Below are 27726 nucleotides of genomic sequence, written 5' to 3' on the forward strand. Positions count from 1 at the left end.
TTTAAATCCTTGCTAAGAAATCTTTACTCCATACCTTTGCTTTGGTCAGAAATCTCTCTTTGTCGATAATAACTGTAAATTCAGCAGACCATTTGTTAAAAAATGTATGTAGAAGAAACAAACCATATACAAATACTAGATGATTATGTACAAGTCTGAGAATAAAAGAGTATGGCTTATCAAAACAAACTTGGTTAAACAGAATTTTAGCAATATCCAAATTATTAAAGGAAAAGCAATTCCATCATCAGCAAAACACAAAGACACCCAGGATCTTAGAGACTCAGATGAGGGGTTGTGAAAATGACACCATTCAGATCACTGTGAGATGAGTGTTAGCTAAATTCTGGTTCTCTTTATGAAAAGGAGAAAGTAGAAACTAAAAGAAGACAGCGTCAAGCCATGGAAGTGAGTGCCAGACTAAGTGAGGGAAAATAAAAAGGAAATAGAAAGGATAGATTCAATCCATAACTACATTTGATGTATCAGCCCTGTTGGGGCCAGGGCAAGCTCACTGGCATTAGATGGCCATCAAAAGCGATAATGGGCTAAATTCTTCCTCATAATCAGTTCTAAATTAACTGGTTGTCCCTTGGGGTCTTCTTTCTCCCTTCCCAACTACATCAGATTTACCAAGGCCTATAATTCCACCTCCAAAGTGTCCCCATAATCAAGACCCTTCTCCTCATCCCAGGACATGGCCATAGTGGAAATCCAGGTCTCCGTTTCTTCTCACCGGCTCTAGAGCATCAGCTTCCTGCCTCTAACCAATCCCTTTTACTCTCTAATCCACTTCCACTTGGCCTCAAGATTGAGTTTCCTAATACTGCCCCACACATAAACCTCACATGGGACCACCCACTGTAGAATAAAGTGGAACTCCCCAAAGTTTGCCTGAAGCAGTGGCAAAGGAGTCAAAGGAATCCCCTGGGGAGCACAGATGAAGGAAAGTCTCAGGAGTGATGCCCGGAGGAGAAACGCTTTTTCTTTTTAATCTTTCCTACATTTTCACAAACCTGTTAGAAAGAAGGATGAGAAACTCTTGAAACATGATAATAGCCTCTCCTGCCTGGTCTCAGCATGATCCACTTTGTGCATGTGGGCGCATGTGAGAGACAGCTATTGGGTAACAGGTGTGCACCCCGCCAAGGGCTGAACTGAGTACCTGTGGGTCTTGCTCCCAGGAGGCCTCCCCAAAACCATCTTCTCCTTACCATGACCCATCTCCTCTAGAAAGGTCCTTCCTGTCCCTCACCTCGTCCCTAAAAATGGATCCTTGTTTACCCAAGAACATTTCCCTAATTTGAAGACAGAAGATTTTTAAAATTTTAATTCAGGGATATATAAAAAGGGGTTTCCACTTTTTATGAAAGACAAGTCTTCACTCTCTGATCACCCAGTACACTTCCAGCTTCATCTTCCCGCTCATCACTCACCACTCCATCCTGACTCCCCAATAACCCCGACATGTCTTAGACCCAGTCACACTGAACTCTTCAACCTTCCCCAGATATACCAGGCCTTTGAGGAAGTTTGTGCACACGCTAGTCCCTGTGCTAAGAAGATCCTGGACTCTGAGTCAGATTGCCTGGCTTTGTATGCTGGCTCTTCCATCTACTATCTGTGTAATATACAGCAAGTTATATAAACTTAAACTCCCTCTGTTCCCTTTCCACATCTGTTAAACAAATAAAAAGATAGTAATAGTACAGGTCGCACATCTCTTATCCAAAATGCTTGGGAGCAGAAGTATTTCAGATTTTTTTCAAATCTTAAGAGTATATGCATTATACTTAATGATTTAGTTTCCCAAATCTGAAATTCTGAATTCTGAAATGCTCCAATGAACATCTCCCTTGTGTGTCATGTTGGTACACAAAAAATTTCAGATTTTGGAACATTTTGGATTTGGATGCTTAACCTATACCTACCATGAATGGGGATTTGAAGATTTAATAAGTTAGTATCTGAAAACCCTTTAGAACACAGCTTATCACATTGTATTAAATAAATGTTTGCTAACACTATCTCATACAAAAAAATGTTTGCTTGAAATAGTTGTGTGAATGAGGTCTGGTCAGCAAGAAAGAAGTCGGATGCAGAAGTTTAAAGAAAAAAAGTTATGTTTACTTCCAGGATGCTTCACAGTTCCTACATATATTGAACTGAACAGTCTTAAGGCAGTCTAATGAAAGTTCTCCATAACTAACTTTTGTGTTAAGCCGTATTTTTGATGATCTGGCCAAACAAGTGCTGGGATAAGAAAGGGAAAACAAGTAGTATATTTGCCATATGTGTTATCAGTTTCTCTTCAATACCGAAAACCTCAGAAAAGTGGCTGTATTTTCCTTGGTTTCAGGTCGGTTTAAAAATCTTGGAATGAGGTCAGAGTTTCTGAGATTTCCACTCTCATCCCTTCTTCAATAGGTTTAAAATGTTTTCAAATGTGGGAAACTGTCTTCAAAGAAACTGTAAACTTTGCTCTTAAAGAAAGCAGAGGCCCCTGTGGAAGCGTATGTGTACCATAATCGGGCTCTGGATCCAGCACGCAGGGGATGAGAAAGTGACAGGCCCAACCCATACCTCATCCACCTACTAAACCATACACAACCCAGGAAGAGTCAAAAGAATTATAGAAAAACAGGTTCAAATCCTTAGACATCACTTAGGAAAAGAGAAATTACATTAATAAGCCCTCAAATTAGGACAATATAAAAACAAACTTATTAAGGACAGAAGAATTGGACACATCAACACGAACCCTGAACCATTTGAAAAAAGTACTATTTATCTGCTCTGTCACTGAAGTGGCTCTAGTACTAAATTAGCCAGCATGCAAATGAAACAAAACACGGTAATGTATACCTTTTATGGCAAATTTGGTCTCCAGTAGAGCTCCCCTAAAAAAGAACCTGGTCTCTTTGATGAATCACTGATTTCAAGTTTGTTACAATAGAAACGAAGATAAATTTGGTATTTCCCACTGAGAAAAAACAAAGATAGTTTCAAAGATGTCTAGAAGTGTGGATTAGTCCATTCTCATGCTTCTATAAAGGACTGCCCGAGACTATGTAATTTATAAACAAAAGAGGTTTAATTACCTCATAGTTCCACATGGCTGAGGATGCCTCAGGCAGAAGGCACCTCTTCACAGGGCCGCAGAAGAGAGAATGAGTGCTGAGTGAAGGGGGAAGCCCCTTATAAAACCATCAGATCTCGTGAGACTCACTCACTATCACGAGAACAGCATGGGAGAAACTGTCACCATTATCCAATAACCTCTACCTGGTGCTGCCCTTACACACAGGGATTCTAATTCAAGATGAGATTTTGGGTGAGGACACAGCCAAACCATTTAAAAGTGGTTTAAAATTAGGAATAAAGCAGTTACCTGGAAGAAACTCCAAAAGGCCCAAGTGAGACAGGAACATCAGGAAGAAAATTTGGGTCAACCGGTATGCCCGAGACTATGTAATTTATAAACAAAAGAGGTTTAATTACCTCATAGTTCCACATGGCTGAGGATGCCTCAGGCAGAAGGCACCTCTGCCTGAGGCGCCCAACCCATACCTCATCCACCTACTAAACCATACACTTCTAGTGGGCTCATAAAAGGCTACAAACCATGATGATGTTCAAAAGAGTCAAGTAATATAAAACATAGCTAAGCAAAGTCCCACCCACTGATATAAATTAACTGAATGCTGCTTAATTACAAAAACACAATCATATGACCACCCGTCTTGCATCCAAGGGGCAAATACGGTGAAATGCATATATGGTGAAATGTAATTTTGGCCTACCCACCAAAAGTCTTGTTGGAACTAATTGGATTGAAACATATGAACCAGTATCAGGGGTAGGCTCTGGAGGAAAACAGGCTTTCTAAAAATTCTAGAAAGTTGGAGAGAGATATTGTTTAGGTACCCATCTGGGAACAGAAGTACTTTCTTCCTCTGGCTGATTATAGAGTATTGTTGACTGTGATTTTGGTTTAAGAACCAGGACAACTTCATGTTTACAAAAACTGTATTAAAGTGGGAAGCGTCTTAAAAAATAAATAAAATAAAAAAAAAGAAAAAGAAAAAAAAGGCAGGGCATGGTGGCTCACGCCTGTAATCCAAGTACTTTAGAGGCCAAGGCAGGCGGATCACCTGAGGTTGGGAGCTCAAGACCAGCCTGACCAACAAGGTGAAACCCCGTCTTTAAAAACATAAATAAATAAACAAAAGTAAAAAAATAAAAGAAAAAGTAAAGTGGGAAGCACAGATAATCAGTTTTCCTGAATGAGACCCAAGTATAGAAGCCTGTGGTACAGCAAAAATACATCTTTAGTTTCAGATCTGGCAACAGCCTATACACATACAACTGCATATGCCCATTAGGGAAATGGGACCCAGAGGGAAGTTTGGTTATGATAGGTTGCGTTCACTTCTACCCTATTTACTAAATCCACTTCTGCTACAATTCTGCATCCTTGGCTAATTAAAAGGGAATGTAACAGTGGGAGTGAGTGTTTTGGGGTCTCTCTCTATCAATCCATAATCAACCTGAAACACTGCCTGCCCTTTTATAATTAATAAATTCATATGAAAGTGTGAAGTTATTTTATTATTAATTTAAGAATTAAGTGTGATTTTATTTTTAATTTAAGAATTAAGAATGTAATTTATTCTTATTTCTTTTAATTAAGTATTTTCTCAATAACAGACACTGAAAGCATAATATGCTATACAATATAGGATAAAAACGATTATTCTCGGTAATAGAATTTGGGAGCCTCAAACAACCCTCTTTCCACATTGTTGAGACCTAGAATGTTTCACTGTTGTTACCAACGAGAGATAGCCCACTCCATCACCACCCCAAGATTAGTTATATAGTCACAGGTTAACCCACAGAGACTTCTTGCTTTGAGCCGTTCACCAGATCCTGTGTACTGTGGTGTCCTCTCCTGTCCTGAGCCCCTGCCCATGACGACAGGAAGGAGCTGCAATAAAACTGGCCTGGGAGCTGGCCTAGAGACCCATAGACTGGAAAAATCATTCACTCCAGGTGTGGTTACTCATGCCTGTAATCCAAGCACTTTGAGAAGCCAAGGTGGTTGGATTGCTCAAGTCCAAAAGTTCAAAATCAGCCTGGGCAACATGGTGAAACCCAGTCACTACAAATAATACAAAAATTAGCCAGACATGGTGAAACCCAGTCTCTACAGATAATACAAAAAATAGCCAGATATGGTGGCACACACCTGTAGTCCCAGCTACTCGGGAGGCCAAGGTGGGAGGATCACTTGAGCCCAGAAGGTGGGGATTGCAGTGAGTTGAGATTGCCCCACTGCTCTCCAGCCTGGGCAATAGAGCAAGACCCTGTCTTAAAAAAAAAACAAAAAAACATTCAGTAAGTGCTGAGCAAGGACTCAGTTGTATTACTGAGATGAATGTTGGAAGACACATGGAAGAGGGCCAGATGGTGGAATAACAAGATCCTAGACAAGTTTCTAAAACAGGAGGTGCTAATACAGAAGCCACTCTACCCATCCTGCTTTCCATTATGCACACAAAAAATACTGCTGGTGCATATGTGAAATACCTAACACATACCTGACATAAAAGATGCTCAATAGACACTAGTTCTCATTCTTTTCCACCAATCCCATTCCCTAGCATCAGATAATTATTTTAACAAATTTATACCAAGCTGCTCCTATGGATAGCCAAGTGCTAGTTGATAGAAATAAAAAGACAAAACAACAACAAGTATTCCCTGTCCTTATGGCCTAGCTACAATGATACTAAAAGAAACATATACAAAATCCATAAATTAACCAGGTGTTTTCTCTGTAAAAGTTCTTCCTCTCTTTTAGGTATCTGTCTTCATGTTAACAGCCACAACTTCTAAGGTTTCTAAATCTATGAATACAACTGTCATACCATTCTAGAGGAAAGAATACTAAGAAAAAACACTATGTACCTTATATAAGATGTATAAAGAGGCCAGGTTCATTGCAGTGAATTAATGAAGTACAAGTGATTCTGGTGCTGTCACACTAAATATGCAGATTACTCTAACCTAATATGAAGGTTTACTAAGTAACTTGCCAGGAAAAAACATTGCATGCCATCTTCTCACTGCTGTCATTCAACCATCCCTTCCATGGGCATCTGTCTAGTTTACTTAAGTGTGAGATGGTCAGTGTGGTGCTGTATTTTGCAGCAGTATATGGTTTATAGGTAGTTGACTATTGGCTTTGAAGAAAAAAAATGTTTCCAAGCCTTCTAGTTTCATAACTACTATTTATTGTATTGTCTTTTCCTTACAAACATCTGTGCAACACTCAGATAATTGTGTTAGGAATATATCCAAATGGAATCTTTGGAAATATAGCCAGAAAATAGGTTATAATGAATCATGGCAAAGGGTGGTAAAGCGCACAGCATGACGACACACACTAACAGATGAGCACACACTCATGTGCACACATGAAGGAGACCTTACATCTGAAAGAGCAGTGACATTCAAAAAAGGTGTTTAACAAAAATGCTGGGAAACACATGGGAAAATTTAGGTTGAAATAACAGGGCTCAGCTGTGTACTTCCTGTGACATATTCTTTTCCATCTTTAAGAATTTTTACCCTATTTTTTTCAAACACTGCCTATTCTAACTATAAACTCTGCTTACTGCTTGGTGGAATAGAGAATTAATAAACCAGATGAATTTTATATACTTATTCAAAATAACTTTACACCCAAATCTCAATAATAATGAAGAAGCTCATATATTTAAAATAATTGGCTAGGCACAGTAGATCACACCTATATTCCTGGCACTTTGGGAGACTGAAGCTAGAGGATCTCTTAAGCTCAAGAGATTGAGACCAGCCTGAACAACATAATGAGAACTATTTAAAAATAAACTAATTAAAAAGTAAAAATGTATGACACTTTTTTGGAATAGCAGAATTTTCCTTAAAATGTTCCTTTTGAATGCTTTATAGCAAATAATTGGGAGAAATAAAAAAATAAGGGAATCAAAAATGCTAAAATGAGTAAAAATGGAGATTCTATTCAAGCAAGAGTAGGTTTATACTTCATTTCACCTAAATTGTACAGGCATCCTCCACTATTCTGCAAAACAACCGGGGCAGGCTGCCAAGTTAGCCTGAACTTTATTTTACAGTTTTCACTGCTATGATTCAGCAATTGCCCATTACTTTCAAATAATCAAGGCATAGTTGAGAACACAGACAAACTACAGTTTCTGCTCTAAGAAGCATATCTCTTAGCATTCATAGTTTACACAAAGAGAAATATTTGAGTGAATCTGAACTTTTCTACGCTTGATAAGGAAAGAACATTTAAAGCAATAGGGGCAAATCATAAAGTTCTTAACCAAAGTTGCCAGATCCTATAAATTCCTTCTGGTTAGTTCCCAAACACTTTGGGGAGGATTCCATACTTGGAGTCTAATGGGAGAAGAACGGATAAGTAATAGCTACTAGAAATATACTTCAGAAATACAGTGTTAATAGTGCTTCCCCCTAGAAGATGTAGCAAAGGCAATTTATGAACACGAAAATTTTTCCCTCATTGAGAAAGACGGCCTCACGTAAATTGTACGATGTTTTCCCCAGTCTTTACAAAGCATAACAAGCTGAAAGTGGATCTGTAGAAGACAGTACTTTCTAAATCACCTCAAAGTCAAATATTGTCTTTTTCATCATCATTTAGGAAACACATTAGTGACCTAAACCTGACTGAACCACACATCAGAGTTAAGAGGAATGAGGTCCTGATTAAACACCTGGATCTCTTTAATAGCAACTTCAATATAATCATCAGTAACCGCAGGGCTTTGGAATATTAAAATGGTAGGTATGATCCCCAGCAAAGCTTCAGATGAACACCTCTAGCACCATGTGAGGTTTGGGATTTAGAATTTGCCAAATAATAGAGTATACGCTAAACAGCCATTTACATTCCAGCACCTGCCACTCATTATCTGCATTTATTCGGGCAAGGAATTAAAGCACTCTGAACTTGGGTTTCTTATCCTCCAAACAGGAAAAACACTACTCACGTGGCCCAGTTCACATAAGATTGTAGCACCAGCAGCAGCAGCAGTAGTAGAAGCAGTAGTAGCAATACAACTTTCATTTTTTGAGTGCTTACTCTGTGCTGTGAACTGAAAACAACATGGTGAGGTGGGATCCCATGTTTTATAGATGAGGAAGCTGAGGCTCAGAAATAAGAACTTGCACAGGGTTGCACAATCTGTTACTGGCAGAATCTAAGTGTGAACACCAACTACTCTGACTTCAGAGGTCAAGACCTTGTTCACATCTCAAAACGCATTCATATAAATCCTCTGATGAGGTAATGCTATTGACTGCACACTGTAAAGGGCAAGGCACCACAGTCATGTAATGTGTTACTACTATATATTTTTAAAAGTTACTAAAATGTATTTTCTACTGGATACACAATACTATTCTTAGAAAAAGCACATCAACTCAAGAAACTGTGGAAAAGGTATGAATGAGTATGCAACTTAGAACCTAAAACAATGGAAAAATAAGACAAATAAAACAGATGTGACAGTCAGTGACATCATTTTGTACATTTGTGCATTCACTCACATCTGCACAGAGCCGCAGCCCACAAACATCAAATATCTCTCAAGATGTCAATGGAAGTTGCTGAAAGCATTACAAAGAGCTGGGAGATTTGTTGTGTATGACTCCACAAGCCAATGCTGACAACTTGGCAGGCTGCTCACAAGAGGTTATTAGGGACACAGGACAAGCATGTTAGGCTGCTAATAGCCTGTGGCCAAGTCTCTCAGGGAAAACAAAGTGTGGCAAGTTAGCAGAGCTGAGCATCTAGACAATGCTTTAGCCTCCTATTTAGTAGCCAAAAACAATCATGGTGAACTGGAAAGTTAACAAAGACATATCAACTATCTCTACACTGTAATAATATTTCTAAGCATTTAAAACAGAGGAAAGATTTTATTCGCCAAGGACAGGTCAACGCAATTATGGTTAAATTCACATTATTTGGTTGCAAACACTCTTTTCTCAGAAAATAAGCTCAAAAAAATTGTTCTCTGTATTTCTCCTCTACTTCTCTATTTTTTTCTATGAGACTGTCCTCACTCCTTCCAGGGCCCCCAGGCTGTCCCTCACATATCCCATCTAAGGCAGCAGAGTCCCAAAAGCTCCTGCCCTTCCTACCTCTTCCTTTACTGTGCTGCTGCTGTGTATCTTCTAAAAGAAATAAAATAACACCCCAAGACCACAGTGTACAGTTTCATAGACTGTTCACTACATAATCTCAGGTGGTGATCCCCTCGCAGAAATGATTTCACTCTCACCCTGGATATGTGCAGTGCACGACATGTACAACCAAACTCAGCAGCCCTGTGTACAGATCCAACATCAGAACGGGCATAAAGAGTTTTCTGTATTCATTTGTTCATTCACTCATTTAGCTCATGCAGATTTATTGTGTCTAGTGTGCACCAGACAATTGACAGGTCCTAGGCAACTACCAGTAAATAATAGTGTGCAATCCCTGCCCTCAAGGAACTCACGATCTAGACAGGTAAACAATGAGTAACATTACAGAAGAATGTTATGTCTGGGAGGTAGTCTAAAACAGGAGAAAATACAGATAAAGTCTTAGCACTGAAGAAGGGAGAGCACATCTTACCACATTGGGGTTGACCTTATGTCGAAAGCATGTGATGTTCACAACATAAGGCCAATCATCAGGCTCCATCAGTACCCCAGCAGCATGGGCACAAGTGACATGGAAGGAGGCCGGGCAGCGACTGTAGGAACACTGGATGCAGGCTCCAGAGACCCTCTTAACCCGGTGTCTGCAGAAGATGCATTTCTGGAGGGTTAAAATAGAGAAGAACATCAATTCACATTCTGTAATCCAGTCAGTTTCCACAATTTACAGAATAATAGCTACTGGAGAAGAAAAACAAAACAAAACAAAACTGATTACATCAACAAGTCCTGACCCTCCAGGGGCCCTAGTGGTGACAGCATCTGTGGCAATGTAATGTACTTACTTTAAAGGAAACATACTGCTACGGTTACAGACTACCAGGCATACGTTTAACTATTTCTTGTAGCAAGGAAAGCCAAACACTTTTGCACAAGCTCCTGCAGGCACAGAGCTCAGGAAAAGACCCCAGAGGTGCTCCCATAAACAATCCATGAATGCTGAAACTACTTCTGTTTTATCTCCTGTATGGCAGGTCTTTCTGTGCATCAAGAAATAGAATATGGGTTTGGAGAACAGCTCATTCTTTCTTAAATTAGATGAGGCCTTCAAAACACCCAAACAGCATAGGGACAAGTTAAGTTTTCCAATGACAAGGAAATGTAAAGTGTTAAATGGTCCAATGTGGAAAGTAGTGCTTAATAATCCAAATCTGAACCCTTCATGACTAACAAAAAAAAAAAAAAAAACAAATGCCTTCCAAAGTGAGAAAATTGAAAATCACCCCAAAGGGCATAATTTGGTTAAATATCTACAGCTGATGATGCCTAGGGAAGAGACGATGAAAATAAAGACAGCAATAATGATTACCACAATTCAAAAATTAAATTGCATACAATTAGCCCTAAACATTATCAGTACATTTGGTATGAGAGATAGAGAAAATCAAATAGCTTCACTAAATGTAAGTTGTGAACTAATACTGGAGGGTTAGGAAAAAATGGTTGTACAACAACATAGGGTCAGAACTGGAAAGCAAAAGAAACAATGATCAAAAGCTCAAATTTTCATTCCCAAGAGTAAAACGGGTCTGAAATCTGATCAAATGTTAGTGCTCTTCTTTTACAGGTACATTTTCTTTCCTGCAAAAATAAAGGTACTTAAACCCCCTCTGAAGACTAATACTTTATCAGAGGCTTGCAAGAATCAATGTGCACTTAACTTCCAAGTTTTCTTTGTCCTCACGTCTGACCAGTGACTTAATCTTACAGATTCTCTCCCTTAATCTTACTCCGATCTCTCCCTACCATCTATACCAACTGCCACTGCCTCCACCCATGGTGTCTTGCCTAGCATAGTAATGGACTCCCAACGGGTATCTCCATCTTTTATTTCATTCTATCTCCACTTGTCTTGCCCAAAGCTGCCAGAGTGATTCTTTACAACACGAATCTCATGTCACCACCACTATACTTAATATCCTTCATATAATTAAAGGCTTCTCTTTATCTCCAAGTCACTTCAAAAAAAAAAAAGGGGGTAAAGCATGAGGTGGACGAGCAAAGCTTATAAAAGGCCCTTTGTGGTCTAAGTGTTATTTCTCACTAGTACACATAAGGGCCCTACACTTTAGACACTTATGTGGCTTCCTTATACATATAGATTCAATGTACAATTAAGCATTTTTAAGTGGAGGTTGAGGGTGTAGCTTAGCTGATTAAAAAATCATACACACATATACACACACACAAATACACAGAACCATAAAACTAAAAAGACATCATAATCTGCATAAAAGCATTATTTAATATTCTATCTTGGTATCTCTTTGGCAATCCATGCTATCAGTTTCAATACATTTATGGTAACTCTTAGTATTTTAGCATCTTTTTGTCAGTTCCAATTATTTGAAATACGATGGCAGATATAAAAGCAGACACTCCTATCAGGAGGCCCAGGCATTTTCAATCTTTTAAGAGCCTAATTATATGACATAGAGGTCAGTGTTTGAATAAGTTAATATATTGACAGGTATATGAGAGGTGAAATTATGTCTTATTTTCCTAATAAGACCTTTTAAGAGTAGGATAGAGTATTGTGACTTAACTCATTAAAGCATTGGTGTCTCCCAACCTCTGTCACCATTAACTTCCTCATTAAACTGAGACTCACCAAAAAGGGGTAAGAAGACAGAATACACTTGTGACCAGAGAGGATTCAATCCTTGGAATCTAAGAAGGGACTTGCCCCCTTCCAGGAGGACCAGAAGTGGTGATTTCTAAGGACAGAACCACAGTATCTTTAGAAAGTCAACCTAACAGTAAACTATTATAACTCAATGCTTTGCAAGATGTTTATTCAGAGTTGAGAAGTTTAACTTAAACATCACACAGGTTCTTGTAGAGACAGAGAACCCCACAAAACCTATGAGAGAAGCTGTTGCGAATGTTACCTGTAAGATAGTTAACATAGTATTTCATATTTCAGATCCCCATTTTCATTTGCTTGTTGCTAAACTGGTTTTTTTCCACCTGGCTGAAAAAATCTCTGGAATTTGATGACCACAGATACCAGGGCTACAAAATGGAATCTAGTAGGTTAAAGATAACTACGTGCACTTAAGAATGTTACAACAAATACGTGATATGAAAGAAGCAGGAATGAAATGCTCCATGGAACTAGAATAACATGAATAGGCATGGTACAGTGAATCATGCCTGGGGACAACAGAGGGAAGAAAGCTTTAAGAAAAGCAAAGTGGAACTGGATCAAAATGGTACACTCAATCTCTGCTACCATCTATCCTGGTCCAACCCCTACATAACTATACAGGAAAAAGGATGAAGCCATAACAGCACTGACAAAAGACAGTGCCATCAGAGGACCAGAAAATTTATGGAATTCCTAGACCACGGGAAACAGGTGGAACTAAATCAAAAGAGAAGCCAAAGTAGATAAGGACCTCATCCAAAATAAGTGTTTGGCAAAAAATATCCTTTATGCAAAGGATACCAAAGGAGTAAGTATAATTCTCAGCCTTAAAGCCTCAGAGCCACCCCAAATCAAGAATTCACACACACGAAAAAATCATAATTAAAAGTAACGGAAACCCTGGGTCAACATGAGGTAATTATTTTAAAACAGTGCTACTCAGAATGTTTCTAACATGATGTTTTTAAAGATCTCTAGGCCGGGTGTGGTGGCTCACGCCTGTAATCCCAGTACTTTGGGAGGCCGAGGCAGATGGATCACCTGAGGTCAGGAGTTCCAGACCAGCCTGGCCAACCTTGTGAAACCCTGTCGCTACAAAAAACACAAAAATTAGCCAGGCATTGTGGTGGGCACCTGTAATCCCAGCTACTTGGTTGGCTGAGGCAGGAGAAATCACTTGAACCTGGGAGGCAGAGGTTGCAGTAAGCCGAGATTGTACCACTGCACTCCAGCCTGGGTGACTCCATCTCCCTCAATCCCCCCTAAAAAAGAGATCTTTATGCATACTGAGATTTGATAAACACTGCTGTAGGATAGGTGGGCTAGTTAATGTCTTCTCCATCCCTAGCCTACTGAGACACTGATAATTTTTTGTAAATTTTATATTAGAGGCAGGATTTTGCTGTGTTGCCCAGGCTGGTTTCAGACACCTGAGCTCAAGCAATTTGCCTGCTTTGGCCTTCCAAAGTGTTGGGATTACGGGCATAAGCCATCACGCTGGCCTTGATTTTGCCTTCAGAATAAAGCCATGAGAATTACTAGAAAACAAGAGTAAATAATACGCCAGGGCAGAGCTCCTATATTATCTGAGAGTCAAGGCTGGAGAGAGAAGTAGAAAAAACCTTGAATCAATCCCCAAACACCTCAAGACAAATGGAGTTTCTGTATAAAAATATACAATACATTAAAAAATAAAAATTGCAAAATAAAATAATATTAAAAGATAATATTGAAAAGTGTGTGTTCTGCAGGGAGGGGAATGAAAGAAGGTTAAAGAGCACTAGACTCCAGGGAGCTGATCGCCCAGACAAAAGCTCTTAGTGGGTATCTCAGACAGGACAGTTCTGGCAAGGCTGATGTCAAGAACAGAAATGGCTCTGGTCCACCCCAGGGTTCCAGCACATCTGGGTGGGGCCACTAAATTTGCATTTCTAACAAGTTCCCAGTGATACTGATGCTACTGATCCCCAGCTCATACTTTGAGAACCATGAGGTTACAGAGTTAAAAACTTAAAAGGTGTCACTCATGCTGACAGCTTCTAGTACAAGGGAATTAAGGAAGGGCAATTTTTTTTTTAAAATCTACTCTTCAGTGTCAAGGGTTGAGAGAATCCTCAGGCGGGTATGATTTATAGAGCACTGTACTTTCTTGGGGGACTGGATTTCCATACTTATTCCAGTGGCATAGGCCATTAAGGCTTCTAATGGATTGAGGAAGTAATGAAGTATCTAGCAATGAAGCTTTGTGTATCATTAGATTTCCTTGAGCATCCAGCTTGGCAAAGGGCATCAAGAAATGATGAGCTGTGAAGGAGCTGGAGGTTCAAAGCCCATCTCCTTCCCCCTTTTTCCTGTTAATATGATTTGTGTTATTATTTTGTTGTTGTTTTGCCAGTTTTATGATTCTTTTTTCTTACACAAAGAGGCAGGTAATTCCAAAACAGGTGTGAATGCTTTTTAATTGTGGTTTCCCGATCAAACAAGTCATAGGCTAATGATAATGACACATTAGCTAATTTCTTTTTCCTTTTGCTCCTAAAGACACTTTTTCTAAGTACCACACAGCAAGCTAACATTCCCAGCTCAAACAGGGAACAATGCTGGGCACAACGGACATCACTGTTGTTGCAGGCAAGTCAGAGGACTGAGGCTAAAACCTTCACTTTGCTCCAAGTTCTTAAATACAGGGTTCATAATAGAATCCTCTGATTTTTAGCCCTACCTGTAAGATTGATGTTCTGCTCATTAGTATTCATTAAGTCAATCCCTCATGTGTCAATACTGGCTACCACAGGGGAAGTCTGAGTTCTACAGTGAGGAGCATAGTCTAGTGGGGGAGACATGTAGCCACAACAAAAAGCAGAATGGAACAACAGCCATTTGAGAGTGAGATTCAGAAGGAGAAGAGAGAGGAGTTTAACAAAGAGAAATCAATTTATCCAGGCAGCTAAAGAGCGGCTAGGGAGGGAAGGAAATGGAGGACATTGAAAAGCAAGGTCCCCAGTGCACTGACACCACAGGGTCTGGGCTGTTTTGTGAGAGGCAGCAATTAATATGCAGGCTCATCCACGAATGAATGATATGATAAAACAAATCCTGCATATTCAAGCAACAGGTCATAACATGATAAGTCCTCTGTCTCTCTTCCCAAAAAAGTTATTTCTTATGCACTCCAAGTTCAGAGCATTAAAATAAATGGCTCATGATGTCAAGTATGTTGAATTAAATCCTTATTTATGAGAGGTATCAGAAGCCATTTATCTCATGGCTTTTTGTTTGGTGAGATTCATCCTGCAAAAGGTGAGAAAGCTAAGAGAAGTCAAGTAGCAGGGAAAGGCCAGTGGGATGAGCTCAGCTAGGCCAAGAGACAGAGCTAAAAAAAAAAAATGGACAGAGGTGGCCAGGGATCAGATATAAGGCTACGTGTATTCAAAATAAGGCTAAGGAGTCACTGCTGGCACTGAGAAAATGTTAAATAAAAATCACAAAAGAATTCCAGAACTGAAAAGGCCAAGGCAGTTCAGACACAAACCGACAAATTAACAAATGACTTGTGAAAAGTACTACACCAACAGCACAGTCATACTTTGTTTTATTTTGGATCAACAGACAATCACAAGGAAGATCAAGTATGAATCCTTTGGAAGCACCTTTTAAGCCAAGTAGCAGGACACTGACTATACACATAAACAGCTATTAACTTAATGAATGTTTTCTTAATGTATATAATGTAGTAATTCATTCTTTCAGCCACTTCAATACTTACTAAATATCTTCATGTGAGATCATTCTGCAAAATGCAAAGGCAGACAGAAAAATGAAAAAGATACACAATCCTTGTATTTAAGGAGCTTAATTTGGTATGAAAAAATAGCTGTAACAAAAACTGCGCAGCCATAATCACAATAGGAAAGATAAAGCCCTGTTAGATTTAAAAGATGATTGGACTGGCAGGGCAAGGTGAGGCAGCATGTGAGCCTCAGGTGGTTACCTACCTCCACTCAGCGTTCAAACCATTCTAGTGAGCAGATCTAGAAGAGGGGCAAGACAGGATGGACTTTATGCCAGCTACCTGAGGGGCACCAAATACAGGACAAGGAAGCAGGTATGATTCTACGTTGATGACTCAAGTCATAAGGGAGTCCATGATGTGGCAGGAGAGTGTAGGCATCTCATCTCTGCACCACTCTGAACTGAAGGCCAGAGTCACTGTGACCAGTCATAGCTGGATGAATTCCATCCTGATGGCTCCCAAGAACTCATAATAAGGCAAAAATAGAGTTTCTCTCAAAGTTTTCTATAATTAATTTCTTGGAGTTTAGATGCTGCGTGCAGCGCTTTGGCACCAGGTCAGATGCTGCACTGGAGGGTTACAGGCAGACATGCGGCTCACAGGCTGAGACTTTAGCCACAGGGACCCAGGGCCTGCCTCATGGCTCAGAGAAGCTGCCCAGCAGGATTTTTAAAGGACTAAGAAAGCCACCAAGAAGAGGTGGACTGTGAGCTTATCCTGAAGGACTAGCAGACTTCAGCCACTACATGTGGGGGTGGGATAAAGAAGGAGGAAAAACATCTAGAAGGGAGTAACAAAGTTCAGAGGTTAAAAAAAAAAAAAAAAAAGACCATGACCAAAACAGAGTCAGGAAGTATGAGCACAGCCAAGGGATGGCAGGCTGAAAAGGCAGGATCCTGAAAGACCTTGGACTGTACTCTGGCACAGACTTCACTTGCCCAGGTGAGAAACTCACGATGGCTTTGTAGTAGCAGCTAATTTTTAGGTGGAAATTAGGACTACTATTTTATTACAATTCTCTGAGTGGCTCTGGGTTAAGGCTCAGGCAATCAAGCAGTTCTGCAGACCAGACCACCCAGAAAATCTGCATAATCTTTAACTGGAAATGCCTGTTGATCAGGCATGTCTCTTTGTCCATCTTTAGCTCCTTTAAAAAAATTCTACCTGCCTTTTTATTAAAGGCACCTATCACAGTATACAAGCTAAGTATCTGAGGAGGACCTTGACCAAGCGCCACACTCCTGGAGTCTCCGAGGTAGGGAATATGTAGTATTTCAAAGTTGTCTGTCTGACTTTACAGTTGTGAATTCTAGCTTGGCACAGGAATAAGGGGAAGTCACCGAAACTGCAAAACTAACATGGCCCGGACAGACAGAAGTGAAGAGGTGAGAAGGTTGTGGGTAAAACAGGCCAGCCTCTGGATGCTTCCTGCCCTTCTTTTCTAGACCCCCTCTTAGCAGAAAATAGTGCTTCCCTCTGCACTTAACTACCTTTGCTGTCTAGAAAACACAGACATAAAAGCAGCATTTGCAAAGAAATTAAATATTAAAGGCAACATTACAATCTCATGTTGAAAGAAGCACTTCGATGATAGCATGCAGTAGCATTTGCTGATGAATCACAAAATAAGCAATGTTACGTATGTTGAAAAAAATCAATCACTTCCTATTTTTACTTCTCTTGTAGCCTGTTTGGGTTCCATCCTTTATTTCAAATTAAAAGAGCAAAAGGGGTACACAATTATAGCATATAGAGAGCTTTATTCTAAATACTTATTAAGTGCCACTAAACATCTTTCACCTGATGGGTGGGGAAAGAAAGGCCTCCTAACCACAAAATAAGTGTTTTCTAAGTACTTCTGTATTTGCATTTTTATTTCTTTTTATGTTCCTATTAAAGAGCACCTATTTCCTAAAGGAAATTTCATTATTTGAAATTACTGTTTACAGAAATCCTTACTCTCATTGCATAAAGCATTTATTAGCTGAACTCAGAATTACTGAATTATTTGGTTAATAAAAGTCACTCGGTCATTTGTGATACAATTGTACCCTGTTAGAGTTCACTGATGTGTATGCTCTCCACCCTATAAAAATGTATCCAGATTTGTCTAATTACTTATTACTTAGAAGAATTTCTTAACTCTATTCAACTTACCTAGTTTTAGATCTCTCTGAATTAATGTTGGAAACCATAATACTTTAATGATTGAATTCACGTTGGTTAAATTAAAGGACACATAATTTTCCCATATGGCACAATTTAGGAAGGCCAGCTTACAAGCTCTCTATTGCTACAAGAACAAGCAAAAAAAATAATAATAATTTTTATTTATTTTGAATATCAGATATGATCTGCTACTGGCATTAGGGAAGCAAGGACTAGTAGACATGTTCTATTTATTTCTGGCCTTGGGCCCGAAGGCCTAAAGGTAGCTGAGAAAAAAAAAAAAAAGATAAAGATAAGAACTAATTATCCTTAGCAATATTTGTTCTCAGGCAGTGCAAATATCCAACAGTGTGAAAGGTTGCAGTTGTGGTTTGCTGACATTTTTTCAGAGACTAGTATACAATTCCTCAAATCTCTGTTTCATGTATATTTATTGAAACATATTCATTTATGAGGACTGGGATGGAACAGTAAAGCCATCTCTGGTTCATGGATGTGCAATAAGAAATTGTGTCCCACAAGTGAATTTCAAGAATTTCTATCCTGTCCAACTTCCCCCAGGCATTTCTTAACAGTTTAAATGAACCTTTGTAGACATTCCTGCTAAGTATACTTACCTTGGTAAGAGTGGTTGGGAAAAGGAACAATAAAAAGATCTCATCATTTTTCTTTGATAACTACACAAGCTGCTACGCTGGGGTATTCTTCCTTTCTGAACACCAGAAGCTATCCCAAGGCCCCTGAGTGCATCTGACCCTTAATAGAAACTGTCACCCATGAATTGTTCTGTCTGTGGCCTGCCACAACCTCTCTGCCTCTTGTCTTTCAATTATGCTAGCAGCAGCCCACATTGAGGAAATTTATGATTGAGTTGAAATATCCACACACTGTGTCTCCAAATAAAACTAAGGAAGCAGTGATGAAAAGCTATAAAGTCAGTGCAGTACAGACATGTCCCAGGTGACCTTTCAAAGGAAGTACCTTTCCTGGGGAGACAACTGCAGTCATGGGAAGAGTTAACTCAGGATATGGTTCCTCTGCGTGGACACAGGCTGTCCAGTTCAGAGCCCATCCCTTCTCCTGCAGCAGCCAATCACCACCTTCCTCTATGTAAGTATCTGACATGGCTGCTACAGGAGAAAAATCACCCAAGAGTGAGTTTGTGGATTCGTCTTCTAGATGAGATAAATTTAGGGTTTCCAATCTCAAGTGGCCCTTAAAGTCACTCAAAAATTCCTTTTACCTTTCCCAACTTAAGGAATAGACAAAAGGTAGTAAAACAGGCTCTGGTTAAAGCCAGAATCCTAACCCTGCCACCATGTGGCTTTGCACTGTATTACCTCAGGATATCGCTTCTGGATTATTTGGGCGACTTCCTTTGAGGACAAGTAAATGGCCAATATTTTTACAACGATCTATTTGTGATTAGAACAATGAGTAACTTCTCTAAGCTTAGTTGCTTCACTGGATAGACTTCAGCACCTATTTCTCATGAAGTTGTCCTTAAAAAAATAGCACATATAAGAGTTAGCACAGTACCTGATACACAGTAAAAGGTAAATAATGCTGCCCTTATTCTTCAATGAATCTGTTTTAAAACATTACTTCTCTTCAACCAGGGCCCAAGTCCTCACATTCTAAAGATAGCCGTGCCTCTTCTTTCACCTAGATGATACCGGTCACGGGGCATCAAATTCCTCAACTTCCCTATCCTCTACCTTCAGATTCATAGACAGTTTCAAAATATTTGTGCTTATTTACTTAGACATTATACAACTAAGTACATCTTCTTAATGCATTAATAGATTGCTACAGTACAAACTAATTTTTATAATAATAACTGTACTTCAATATAATTGTTTCCTCTGTAATCTCATGCATTTGAAATGCTTAGAAGTATTTTTCTGAGAAGAGATCCATATGCTTTACCAAAAACTGCCAAAGAAGTCCAGGACACACACACACACACAAAAAAAAACCCAGATGTTATGAGAAAACACTGAACATCTGTTAATCAAAAATAAATAAATAAATAAATAAACAAACAAACAAAAACAAAACCCAGATGAAGAACAATAAAAAATGTCAACCATCCAATGCCAGATGAGAAGCTTGTATCATAAATTACATGAATATAGTAACAATAACCAGGCACGCACCTGAACAGAGATAAAATGAATAAGCAAAAATGAAGAATATTATGTTGCAATTAGGGGAAGCTTGATTTTTCCTTTTTCTTTTTGTGTGTTATTACATTATGATTTTTATAATAATAATGAAAATAGATAGAGCATAAACCCTGATTATCTTTAGAGCTATTTTATTTATTATATTGCTTCAGACTCAGAAGTGACAGATTCACTCTCACAGTGAATCAATAACACCATGCTCTACCCTTCATTTTCCTGTATTTCCTGTTAAACATAAACAGGTCCTCAAAAGAGGTGTGGCCACAAAAGAGGAGTAAGGTAAATCCAAACATGCACATTTTCTTCATGGAAGTAACATGATCTCATCTACATTACCTACAATATTTTTTTCTGTCATGAAAAATTGGCTGACTAACTCCAAACAGATATTAGACAAGCCCAGCAATTAACTCTTTAGCCAAAGAGTGAGAACATTAACTTTTAAAAGTTCATTTCAAAAAATTTAGCTCAATTAAAAGTAAATATTTTACGGATGCTAGGCCATATTGTACTTATTCTTGGATGGCTTTTATAATGCACTTTTCATTCTCCCTCTATTTCTTAATGGAATTTTCTCAATATTTAAAAATTCCATTTCTATGAGATCTCTTCAAACAGAACAGTCAGTTACTCAAGCAGATGTGTGCAAGAACATGTTCATACTCTAAAAGACATGTACCGCTTATGTTCTGGCTCACTGGCAATAACAAAGCTAAAGTGTAGTCTTCTAGCATCTCCAGAACTTTTTTGAAAGATGAAGATTACCCAGTCCATCCTGGAATGCCTGCACCTCCATTTCTCTATGGATGCCTGTGTCTCAATAAGAAGCCCATGCAAGAAGTGCCTAGCAAGTTTCACAGCAGTAAAAGACAAAGTGCTTCTGTCTAAGTGTAAGTACATATATATTTTAGTGCTACAACTGTAAGACCAAAGTGGGAGTTTTCAGTGATAAATTATGAAGAAAAACCTCTTTCCCTGGAATCCTATCCAAATAGCCCTGATCAGATTAATGCAAAATGAGGACAGAGAAAGAAGAGTTCAAAGATTCTAGCTTTTTGTAATAAAGGTAACATGTAATAAAGGTTACCTTTATTTACATGTAATAAAGGTAATATGTAATAAAGGTTCATGATATGCTCACTGACATCAGAGCAGATTTTCAGGCTAACTCAGTACCCTTACCCCCACCTGGCAGAGTAAAGGAGAATGTGTGGGAGTCACAGCTCTCCCACTAAGACTCAAGTTACCATGTCTCTCTCAGCCTCAGGTTCCACAGCTAGACTTCAGAGGATCACTGTGGGGATTAATGAAATAATGGATACAGAAGTGCTTTCTAAACAAAAAATGGCATCACAAAAATAGTCATTTCTACTATTTTCTTTTAAAGATGAAGAAGAAGAAGAAAGAAAAAGAAGAAGGAGGAGGAGGAGGAGGGGGAGGGGGAGGGGGAGGGGAGGGGGAGGGGGAGGAGGAGGAGGAAACACAATGTAGTAATACGAAACACAATGTAGTAATACATCAGTTCTTCTGTTTGCCAAAGCAAAAGGCCAAAGAGCTTGTGTATAAGATCCAGTCAAAAAATCACATCACCTCAGTTATCAAGGGTATGTATGAAAAAGGGACAAAAAAGTATGTGACATTAAACAAGTAACACTACAGGAAGCAGTGCAGCAGCATGTGCGGGGCCCAGGGTCTGAGACCTGCGTCGGGACAAGCATCACCAACTCTTCTCCCTTCTTCTCAACCTAATCTCTACCAGGTTCCCTGGTCAGGCCTTTTTCAGCACCAATGTGACTTTTCCTGCCCATGTCTTTCCAGTCATAGGTTGATGTGCTCATTCTTCAAGCCTTGCTTCCCATTTTCTTAGCATGTGTGATGACCAAGGCTGAATTCAGTATTCCCAGTCTATGTTTCTCAGATTTCTTTTTATGGAAAGAAAAAAATCTCCTTGTCAGATTCAGGATTTTTGGGTAGGAGTTTGAAGTATTTTGTTTTTGTAGCCATGTTTAGTAAACTATTTTTTTAAATACATTAACTAAAATCGCACATCCATCTAACTCTTAACAGAAGATAAGAAACTAGACAGTTGTGCCAAAACATATTTCTCAAAGTATAGGGAATGTTTATTTCTGCCTTTTCCTAGAGGAAAAACTCTTTCTTTCTTTAAATGACTTTAAGTATAAAGTGTTTTATTAAAAAAAATCTATAGTAATGGAGTGGAAAAATTATTGTTTTCTATTACTAGACTTGTGTGAAGTGTGCCGAAATCTTTTTTCTCTTTTATTGCCTATGCTTATCCAGTTTGCCAAAATCTTCCACATGGTTTTCACCTCTCTCCCAAGTGAATTCAGACCTTCACTCTGGACTTGTACTGGGTTAAAGCCATTCTTATGATAGTGACAAAAGAAACTTTTCATTGAAAACCATCCGATAGCAGCGGAAGAAAGAGTCACCTGCTCAGGTTCATTTGAAATATTCATGCACTCAACAGAAGCTCAGATTAAAAATAGAGTCCCCAAGCAATGGAGGTTTTGGGGGGGTTCTCCTCAAATTTTAGGCTTTATAATGGTTTTTTCACAACATGGTCCACTTGCAAATAAAACGCTTCCATGCTCCACTGGGATTAATATTTTCACTTGCAAACTTATATAATGGACATGAATAGGATGTTCAATTCATTCTTCCCCTTGTAAGAAAAGTATAGTTCTCAGTAGCCACATGTGAAAATCGTAACAATGGATTGATATTCTGGTGTGTACCTATTTTTGAAAGTGACAGCCGGACACACTGAACAAATCACAGGAAACATATATTCTTACAACGTGAGCCAGAGATAAACATGCTTAGAATGCTATACCTGTTGAGGGAAGGAGGAGACACCACACATCTAACAGACACGTAGAAATGGTGTTATGGTTTTGACTATTCTGAAATTCTGAACTTTCTATGGGGAGGTCAATTATAAACACATCCAGCCCATACCAAAGTCATTCCTTCATTTGACCACACCAGTCACTAATGCAAGGGAAGCTTAACCCTTCTGAAAACACTTTAAACCTGACCAAATTAAAAGTAGCACCAGAGGGATTATTTTTTTTAGCAAGAACCCACAAGCAATTTACTTGACTAGATGAAAAAGTGCAAAGAAATCCTTTATCACAAAATAGCTTCTTGAATCTTTCTACCAATAAACCTCCCATCTTTCCAAGAATGCCTATCCTCCCTGCTGATAACAAGCTGTGGAGATAAATATTCTATTTTTTTCTATAAAACCCCAAATGATGTTTTCAAATAAAATAAAAATAAATCTACTACATGCTACTGTCAAAAATGGTCCTAGAAGAGGTAAATGTCATTTTAAAGGCTATTTGTTAAAATATTTAGGAGAAAGAATCTACTTGTCAAGTTCCAACAGGAAGCTCTGAAGAGGTTATAAGTGCATGTATCAAATTTTCATCTACCTTGAGGCTAACCTATTAGGGAAACCAGAGAAAGCCTAGCCCTGTGTAATGAGGGAGCTGAAAGAGCTAGGGGTTTCAAGCATTGGACAGCAACAAGGTCACAATCAAGTATAAAGATGAGGCTTGAGGGCTTCTGCAGTGATTCCCCTGGGAAGACACACTGGCATGGGTAGGCAGGCAGCTGCACTCTGCTTTAAGCCACAGTTCAAGCTCAGGAATGGAAACTATCTGATGGCCACTCAAACTCCCTCAGGAGAACTCTGACCTCTCATGCCAAACCAAGCAAAGCAGCCCCCACCAAATCTCAGCAAAAGAAAGGCCGCGCCAGCAAAATATGGCAAGGTTTGTTTGTTTTTTAAAGTACAATTTAAAGTACTTCCATAACCCTACCCTTTGGGAATTACACACAGTGACTTTTTTTAACAAGGAAAATTTGGTTTTAAGGAGCTTATGGGAACATTTAACTTGGACTGGAAAGGTTATTTGCTCAGTGTTAGGCTAAAAGCCAAAATCCACTTTTAACCAGAGATGATTTTCATATTATACCTCACAAGAGTATTGTGTCATGTAAGCAGGCTGCAGTGATAAGCAGTGAAGTGAAGTTATGACTTCCCCCAAAGACTCATTAAAATGTATTATTAAGTAGAAAAATTCAGAAAATCCAAAAGAAACCCGTCTATACAATCTCAGAGACAGTAAAAATGCTTTCCAACTTATTATTTCTGTTGCTCTGCCTCCCTACAAATACCACTAAGTCAGTACTGTGAAGAACTTGATCCTGCTACAAAAGAAGATGAAAATGCCTCAAAGTTGTGTGCCACTGTGATGCTCTGTATATATTTTTTCCCTTAAATGTGCGATAGAGGAACATATGATGACTTCAAGTGACTATAAAAAAAAATGAACCTGTGAAGATTCTACAATTTTATTTTTTTAAAACTATTCAACTCACAAAACATGGTAAATTAGAAAGTTATCTAGAAAAAAAATGACACTTTCCGATTTTGATTTTTATAATTCCAAATTTTAGCAGCTCCAATATTTTTCTTTCTCCTTCCTGCTTTGGTTTTTAACTCATCTAAACCTTTTTTCTCGTCAATTCTTGAAAATTTACCCCCACCACTTCAATTTTTAAAAAGTAATGATTTCATTTAAGTCAAGCAAATGTGCTTTAAGAAAGCTGGACAAAATATCGACTTTCTTACCAGATTCTACAAGAACGTGAAAACACACTTGCAAAGGAGTTCCAAGCTGCTATGGAAACGGCATTCTTTTTTTTCTTTCTTTCTTTTTTTTTTTTTTTTTTTTTCAAAATAACAGTACTCCTGGCTCAGGACTGCTGGCATGCAAGTTTCCAATCCAAGCCCATTGACAGCTTGTGGAGTGGACAGATGAGGCGTGGAAAATATTTTAAATTAGTTCATTTATCTTGAGACATAGGAAATGGCAACAAATTTCTCACTTAAAAGAAGGAATACAGAAAGACAATGCACCTCCAGTAATGTGTAACAAATTTAGTCCATTAAGAAAACTTTTCAGACTATTGCATATTATCTAATGATAGCCACACCTCATATGTTTAAGGAATATTTTATCATTAAAAGATCCAGAAAGCTAGCTAGAAATCAATGACTGCTTCTGAATTTTAACAGGCTCAAATTTTGGAATTCAGATAGTTTCAAAATCAACGTTTTTGAATGATCCTAAGCAGACTGTGGGTCAATACTAATACTAGTATAGAAAAATGTAATAAAGAACTGAAAGTTCTTAAAGAAGAGTTCAAAAATGCCACATTTTAGGATGAAACAGCAAGAGATGAGTTAAAGAGAGAATGTGATGCTCCCTTAAATGTGAATGAACAACATAGCATTTCTCCTAGTTCTCATTCCAGGGTTCACATCAACAGTTAACTTTTGGCCCCATGGCTCCTGCCCACCCATGGTGATTTATCATTTTCCACTTCAAGGGTCCTTCCCAGGCAGACAAAGCAGGGGCTTCAGGCCTGGAAGGAGAAGCAAGTGGATACAGGGGAGCCAAACACTGGTCTCAGGATTGGCTGCATCAAAATCACTAGGAATCAGAGAATCCTGCTAAAGATACTGTCCACCTTTGCCATGCAACCAGAAATTCTGATTCATAAATCTAACTGGGAGCCCAAAAATCTGTATTTTTGATAAGTACCTCAAAGCAATTCTAGTGCAAAGCCACATTTAGTAATCACTGTGCGATTACAAATCAGCATTCTTCATAAACCAGAAGTAGACAAAATTTTGAAAAACTATGTGCCCTCTTACATAATTTTAAGTGGACACAAAATTTCTCATCATAAGTTTACATAATTGTAGAAGCTGTATTTCTTGTGGATTAAATATTGACATTTAGAAATAAAATACATATCTCTAAATACCATGGTTATTTGATACTCCATCATCTATTTAACAAATAAAAGAAGAGGCTCTTCCTTAATGTTCTGTAGCATTCCTTATTCTTTAATTTAGATTACTTCTATTCTACTTTCCCTACAGAATTTTATCCGAATGTAAGATAATTTTATGCCTGAAACTCTTTTAGTTATCACTGTACCATAATCCTCTATGACAAAAATATGCATGTTAATTGAAGTTCAATTTTTTAAAAAATTTCCTATGACAAGACTTCAGGTTAATAAAACTTCTAGTTTGGCTGTTACACTTATTTTCAGTTTATAACTGATCAAATCTACATACATACTATAACTGGTAATTATAAAAGAAAAAACTACATTTTTATTGGAACTGTATCTCAATCAGATAAATGAGGCTTTTAAAAGTTATTTTATGAATGTATGTTACACACTGCTGGAGTAAGGCATGTTTCTATGTCATTTTAATTATATTTTTCTTTTTTCAAAAAAAAAGGCTTCATATTAAAAACGAAATGGGATTTGAGGGATTTTGTTGTAGTGATGTCTCTTAATTCTTGTGAACTTTTTCTGAGTTATATGCCTAAATGCACACTGGTCAGAACCCATCACTACGTATCAACTGACATCATTTGGGTACTCCTGTAATTTTGCCAAAAGTGGAAAATATCAAAACACAAAAAAAAGGAGCCACCTAAGTTATAACAAAAAGTCTTGTTACCCAGCTATTCTATTCATTCCCTTTTCCAACTTTGCTAGAACCAATATTTTGCATCAATTCCCCACTAGGCATGCCAGAGGTCTTCCAGGATAGGGCAGAGTACAATGGTGAGCTCAGAGATGCATGGGTGATCAAAGATAGATGACAGAAGACCAACTGTGAAGGAGAGGGGACAGGAGATCCTGCAGACTGCAGGCTGGCTCTCAGGCAGATCAGCTTTAGGGAAAAGTGTTTTTGGGAGCTGGGATATAGAAAAGAACTGTCCTCGTAACTGTCTTTATACAGGGTACATGGGTGTGTGTGTATCAGTTGGAAGACCCCAGTCAGATGATCCTGCATGCATAGTCTCTGATCCCAGGAATCTACTGGTAACCCTGCAGCAGTTATCTGAGGAGAAAAACAAAGGCCAGAGAATACACTCAAGGCAATCCAGAGAAGATTAAAGGCTGAACAGGGTGGTGGCCAGCACAGCACTTACATAAGGGGCAGTGGATGGACTGGAACTGAGAATGAGGGTGGGTGTCTGTCTATAGCAAGCCTATTCTAACGTGGACTCACCTATTTCTCACAAGTCTCACTTTTCTATAAAAGATCCCATTGAGAAACACAACACAAAGTGTGGATAATTATTTCCCTCTGTGACAGATGGCATATTTACTCAATAGAGTAATAATTAGTCTGATATTAGTGTTGCAGCAATCAATGTATATAAGAGAACACACAACCAAAATTCTGCGTGACTTAACTCAGAAATTCATAATTAGAGCCAGTGGAGTTATAAAATACAGAAATATCTACCAACTTTAGATTATTTAAAAAACATTCCTGCTTGCTTTAGGATTCAAATATGCTAGAAAAGAATAACTTTTTTTTTTGAGACAGGGTCTGGCTCTATCACCCAGACTGGTGTGCAGTGGCGTGATCTCGGCTCACTGCAAGCTTCACCTCCCGGGTTCAAGCAATTCTTCTGCCTCAGACTCCTGAGTAGCTGGGACTACAGGTGCGTGCCACCACGTCCGGCTAATTTTTTTGCATTTTTAGT

The 27726-nt window shown here is 38.6% G+C and overlaps 1 protein-coding gene across 5 annotated transcripts in view; it reads right to left on the minus strand.

The window, feature by feature from the left end:
• The window catches only part of KDM4C (lysine demethylase 4C), a 390541-nt gene that overhangs the window by 56532 nt on the left and 306283 nt on the right, over nt 1-27726 (minus strand). For 3 of the 5 annotated variants that reach the window (XM_012451384.2, XM_064381825.1, XM_064381830.1), the window contains 2 exons: nt 9716-9901; nt 8082-8186 (listed from right to left, as the gene is read on the minus strand). In XM_012451384.2, the coding sequence (XP_012306807.2) occupies nt 8082-8186; nt 9716-9901 (291 nt within the window). The remainder of the gene's footprint in view (nt 1-8081; nt 8187-9715; nt 9902-27726) is intronic. The other 2 variants (XM_012451385.2, XM_012451386.2) reach the window with 1 other exon arrangement.

The sequence above is a fragment of the Aotus nancymaae genome, unplaced genomic scaffold, assembly GCF_030222135.1.
Source record: "Aotus nancymaae isolate 86718 unplaced genomic scaffold, 86718_ANA_hifiasm-v0.15.2.pri h1tg000003l, whole genome shotgun sequence".
NCBI lineage: Eukaryota > Metazoa > Chordata > Mammalia > Primates > Aotidae > Aotus > Aotus nancymaae.